Below are 6,213 nucleotides of genomic sequence, written 5' to 3'. Positions count from 1 at the left end.
TGATCGCATCCATATAAATAATTCTATTTTGTATGTGTGAGATAAACTCTGAAAAATATGTGAGGTTCTCCGCAACCAAAATATTGTTGGAAAGTCTGAAAATGTGTATCATTATACTTTAATTCTAAGAGCCTGGCTAGTGCGAGAACTCTAGTACTTCAAAACCTGGGTTAATTATTTATACATGAAAACAGAATGGAATTGTCCATTTTATATGAGTAGTTGGTGATGAATTACCTCTCATCCCCTATGCACCTGAAAATGTCCCAAACAGGCTTTTTCAAACTTTGTGAGAATAGGCTCATATAAATATCTCATGTTAAACATATAACATGAACTGAATAAAGTGAACAGACATCTTTAAATCATTATATTTCATGAAGACAATACAAATAGAATCTAGATTTCAATCAAAAATAAAATGTTTTATGTATAAATATTTCAGATGCTCACAAGAAACTAGAGAGGAACAATGTTACTTTGAACAACTGAAAGCTCCAAAGTTCAATAACAAATTTATTTGCATCAAAGCATTTTCTTATTTTGATAAGAAACACAATAACAAGTTTCATAAAATTGCCATGACTCACATTTATGATTCAGTCGTCCTATTTAATTAGATGACTCTTTCTCTACTATCTCTTTAGAACAGATTTGAGTATTTTATTAGATAGCAATGCTAATCACGGATATACATCAAATGCTGTCCGCTTGTTAAGTCATATAAATTTATAAAAACAATCTTTAATTATATAGTAATTAATTTCCATTTTCAACACAGTATATACAGGTTGACCTGAGAGGATATTACAAATTTTAAGAGTCAGTCATGTTTTAACAAGGGGTCAAAAAAATAAGAAGGGAAAGGGGCAAATCGGATTTTTTCAGTCAATTAAATAAAAGAAAATAATATACCAGATAAAACTTGCAATACAAATTTATACAATTCACAATAACAACATGCAAAGTGAGTATATGTTTCAGAAAGCAAGTCATTTGAAGGTTTAGTTGAAGTACTCTAATGGTTAGCTGTTATAGCCACTTAGCATCATATAGAGTGTTTAAAAATTCTTAGACATATTAAAGAATAATTAGGGATAATGGTAATTTTTCGATGCTACATACAACAAACATGACTCATAAAGTTATTTCACAGCATTATTAATTCTCTGAATCCGATAGAGGGCATTATGAATGCTGACTTAATGAGAAAATTTCTCTTAGAAATCATATCATAAGATTTTCAAATTTAATAATTCATTTTTTTAAAAAAAATTCATTACATTTAATTTTTATGTGCACTTATGGAAAGAAGATGTATATCAGATGCCTTACAGTAATTTGAAGAATTTAAAATAGCGTCTCATGATTGCAATTAAATCAAAAGTTCGAGCATTTGTGGATGCATAATGTGAAATTAAATAACAACTTAAGCATGTTATGCACAATCAAAGAATCTTGCATTGAGATTAATTAACTTCAGTGAAAGTAATTAAGGGCATCTTGTTTCTATAATTTCATCAATTGTTTATATACTTTTGCTATCTGACACATGCTATGTACAACTTTAAAAATTTATTTATTCAACTGAGTAGCTATCTTATTGAGAATTTATATTCTTTGTTGCACGCTTAATCTTGTGTATCTTTTTCTTTTATTTAATTCAATAGTAACGAAACCCTTGCAACTCTCACTTTTATATTTCTGACCCTATGTTCATTAGCAAAATTGACTCGTTTTTGAATCTACTCTTAAGTTTTGCAAACAGTCTTTTCAATTACAACACAAACATACTAAATGTATCACAAATTATGTATTCTCCAATATTAGAGATTTACCATTAAAAATGCTTAATTTTCAAGATATGGAAGACATTAATATTTTCTTCAGAAGAAAACGTCTTGTTTTTATTATATAAAAATTACTTTAGAAGCATTGAAAATTACACTGGTAAAATGAAGAAAGTTAACTTTAGAGATCTTCAGTCAAAGGAAGAGAGGAAACAAAGCAGAAAATGTTCTATATAAAGTCATTTATTCGAAAAAATTTAATTGCATACAACTTCATGGTTGGATAGCAAAAAATTAATTCTAATAAGACATCAAAAATAATGGGTAATAAAATTATATAAAAGTCTAAAAATTATTTTGCAGACATCAAAATAAACAAACACATTTACAATAAAATATAGAATGATAATATGAAATATATATACAGCAGAAAAGCATCTTGAATATAAATATGCTATTTTCCCCGGTGCATGAAATTCTAGCTTTAAAAAGAAAATAAATATGATTTAAAAACAGCTGGGAAGCAACAAAAAGAATATAAGTTACACAAAATATATACTACAAAAGATATTTTGAATCTCAATTTCAACATGCAGTTGACAAATAAAATTATTAGTAGTAAGTAGTGGTGGCTTATGTGTTGTAAATGTATGAGCAGTATGGAGAATATTATATCTTATCCTACACTACACAGTGATGAATATACACCACTTACATTTCTGCTTTATTTCAATTCACCTTGAAAAGTATTTAGCAAGTAAAATAATTATCATATTTTTCAATGGAAACAGACATATTTTTTTCATTTAAACATTTTAATCAGAAATGCAAATTTGTAAAAGATTTTGGACTGTTGAGTCGACAAATTATTGTATATATTTACAAGAAATATCTTATAATATAGCTAAAATAAAAATATGCTTGAATGTTCTTTTAAGATTTAAAAGGTCATTATGTTAGTAAATTATTGTACAATAACTTTTAACAGGTTTATCTGGGATATTTTAAACTGTGCAATCTATACTATATGCTTAATTGCCTGTTACAAAAAGTTTTCCCCAAACAGTGAAAAGCAGCATGATCAAGTTTGCATATGTCATTTTAGGATACATTATTAAATTACTTTTATTATTTACAACTTTGAAAATCAGTTGTTTCTTAATATATTTAATTAAATAAGAAAGAAGCAAACTTTGGCATTTTTATACAATTTTCAACAAAATAACAAGCTTGAATCATGTTAAATAAAAATGATTTATATACAAAGAACAATTTTTAATGATAGTAATTTAATTTCATATAATAATAAAATTATTATTATTGTAATTAAGTTCAAACTAAAGCTATCAAATCAATTATTCTAACATTCATCAACACTTTTAAAGTTATGATATAAATATTGCTTTCTTCGGACATTAAATGCAAGGCAGAATTTTTATATTAACTTTTATTTTTTAGCAAAATTTTGATTTTTAATATGCACACACAGTTATTCAATGCTGGTAGTTATACAACTATGATGTGTTTAATTTTTGCAAATAAGTAAATGATCCTGAGTTTCATTTATACAGAAATATATATATATTATAACGAGGGGCAAGTACAAGCACACTAAACAGAGAATGGTATAGGACAATATAAAGCGTTTTTGAAGAGGTTTTTTTCTTCTTCAGACCTCTCCAAAAAACTGAAAAAATTGTTTGATTTAAAAAAAACAAAAAAAAAAAAAAAACATTCAAATTTAATCAATTTTTTTATTTACCATTATTTAATTTTTAAATTTTAGGCAATGGAAACTTTAAGGTTGCGAGAGAAAAAAAAATTACTAAAATAAACACAGAGGAAAATTGTTCAACAATATTGTCTTCTCTGATAAAACATACATCTGCATAAGTTATATCAAAAGTAGTAAAAGTAAATAATATAAAAGTAAAACTTTTCAAGTTTAGGAAAAATCAAGAAAAGAATTAAACAAGAACAAATTATAAGTAAATAATTCAAACAAGATTTAAACAATAAATGCTGTAATACTAAAACAACATTTAAAAAAAATTTATAATTATTCTTGTTGAATTTAATTTTTAATATAATATTAAACAGTTCATCAAGATTATCATAAAGTTTATGAATAGTATGTAATATAGTGATATCATAATATTCCACTGTGCAAAATCAATTTCTTTATAATATTCATAAATATATTTCAAAAATTTTTGATGTTATATAAAGTAGCTTAATTACCTCAGGTGTCTTTTAATTTATTCTCTTCTCATTTTACTGAAACACAAAAGAAAAGGCGATGAATTAGAAAGTGATAAATAATAAACAATACAGTCAATTGCTTATTTATGCAAGAAAATTTCCTAAATATGGATATAGTCATCATTAATAATCTTATCTCGATATTTCAGAACAAATTTAATCTGTGGGACGATTAAAATTCATTGCATTAAATTTAAATAAAATTATTGCAACTTAGTTCTAGTACTAACATAATTTGACTCCATCAAAGACAAGTTCAATGAAGGGAAAAAAAAAAAAAAAATCTCTAAAAAGAAATCACCAATAGCTCTATAGACAAGTAAAAAAGATTGTTTACTAACTCAATTTGTTAATGTTCAGCATCCCATTTATAAGATAGTGACATTTCACTTCTGTTGAAGCAAATACTTTTCCTTCATTTTTTTGCTTTGTATAAGGAATCAATATGCTTTCCCAAACTCTTTTTAAAGATTTAATTTACATTTGACAAAATAAGTAGAAATTAGAAAATAAACAATTTAAAATTCATCATTTTTTTTAGCCCTACCATCTCTTTAATGACCATTATCACCTACATACATATTTCAAACTCAGGTTATTTCATTTCAAATATGAGGAATACCATTCTTTCATTAGTGAAAAAAGTAAATATGTAGGGTTTTTTGACAGCAAAGTCACTTTCAATAAGTATGTTACTTATAATGTGATGAATTTTTAAAATTATAAAGGTAACAATTTAAGAACATTTAATCATTTGCTTCAATGACAGACAAGTCACCACTCTTATTGAAAAATAAAGTTCTGATATACAATCAATTACACCTCATCTGAGCCCAAACCTGAAAGCTTCTGGTAAAAATGCACAGGAAGAAAATTTGAATTCTACAGAAAGTGGCAATGCGGTATGTAGTTATTAAAGTTATACATAACAATCTGAAAATTGATGAAATTGAAGATTATATCCAAAAGCTGTCTAAGTACTTCAACTGAATTAAGAACCATGTTAATCCAATTATTAGTTATTAAATATTCTTTGTCCACAATGAATGGAATCATGTATATTCATATTTACTCTAATTTCAACGAAATGCTTTAACCACTCTGATTTCAAACTTGAGACTTGAAATGTTCTTTAATTAAATTCCTTAAAAGATCAGTTTTAATTCAAGTTAGGGATTAATACATAGGTACTGCCAATAAAATGAATCCCTACTTTTGAACATTCCTATTACATTAATTAATAATTTTGATAAATATAAAATCAAGTATTATAATAACGAGATGCCAACTTATAGAGGTAAATATTCTGCTTTCTGATGATTTTAGAATATATGGTTAAAACAAATGTATAAAAAAGGAAAATTTTCAAAGTAAATTATAATGTGCAGAATTTCTGTTCAACTTTCTTCTGTTCAAAAACTTTTATAAAAAGAGAAAATAATCAATAAATATATAATTTTCAATGCTTAATAACAAGAAAACCTTGGAGAACCATACTCAACTATTTTAAAGATGTTTTGGTGTAAAAAATTTAGTTTTATTAAAATGAGGTAAATTTTAATAACAACAATTATTTTGAAGCAAACATAACAGAAAGTTCCACCATATTTAATTTAACATCAATATTATATAACTACTTACGTATTAATACTTGGTTCTTTTAAACTTATAACTGGTCTGTTTCTTCTAGGACGGCCACTAGCTACTTCATCTGGCACTAAATAATAACAATTAAAAAATTATTAATTTAAGAAATTAAAAAATAATTTTGTTGTTTCATACTCATAAATACATGTCTTTTAGAAATAATTTTAATACACCACTGCTCTCAATCTAAGGGACCATTAACTATTAGTTGCAATAACTAAAGGTATTCACATACTTGCAAATTGAATAGTATACAAATACTGCTCATGAGCAACGGATACACAGGTTTGTACAGTGCAAATAATAGTGTAAGTGCTGCACAACACACCTCTTTCAGTTTCAAAAGCTTCTGTATCTGCTTTGAAAGTTTTAAAACTGGCTATTCTTCAAAGAGTCATGACAGACCATTTAATAAAATCATTAAAATGATGATAGGTATGTTGCCATTTTTTTCTCTTCCATGTTTTTAAAACTAATTTACCAATGTCCACTTATAAAATTTTTTTATAACAAA

General features: G+C 25.7%; 1 protein-coding gene across 2 annotated transcripts in view; it reads right to left on the bottom strand.

Annotated features, from left to right (window-relative positions):
- Nucleotides 1–2,025: 2,025 nt before the first annotated feature.
- Nucleotides 2,026–6,213, bottom strand: part of LOC129981762 (uncharacterized) — a 31,160-nt gene continuing 26,972 nt past the window's right edge. Inside the window, exons 7-9 of one of the 2 annotated variants that reach the window (XM_056092749.1) lie at nt 5,694–5,769; nt 4,032–4,067; nt 2,026–2,272 (exon numbers count right to left, since the gene is read on the bottom strand). In XM_056092749.1, coding sequence (XP_055948724.1) covers nt 4,049–4,067; nt 5,694–5,769 — 95 coding nt within the window. In that variant the 3' untranslated portion in view covers nt 2,026–2,272; nt 4,032–4,048. The remainder of the gene's footprint in view (nt 2,273–4,031; nt 4,068–5,693; nt 5,770–6,213) is intronic. The other variant, XM_056092750.1, reaches the window with a different exon arrangement.

The sequence above is a fragment of the Argiope bruennichi genome, chromosome 8 (assembly GCF_947563725.1).
Source record: "Argiope bruennichi chromosome 8, qqArgBrue1.1, whole genome shotgun sequence".
In the NCBI taxonomy this organism is placed as follows: Eukaryota; Metazoa; Arthropoda; class Arachnida; order Araneae; family Araneidae; genus Argiope; species Argiope bruennichi.
The sequence above is the reverse complement of the archived record's forward strand: the minus strand, read 5'-3'. Positions and strand labels throughout refer to the sequence as shown.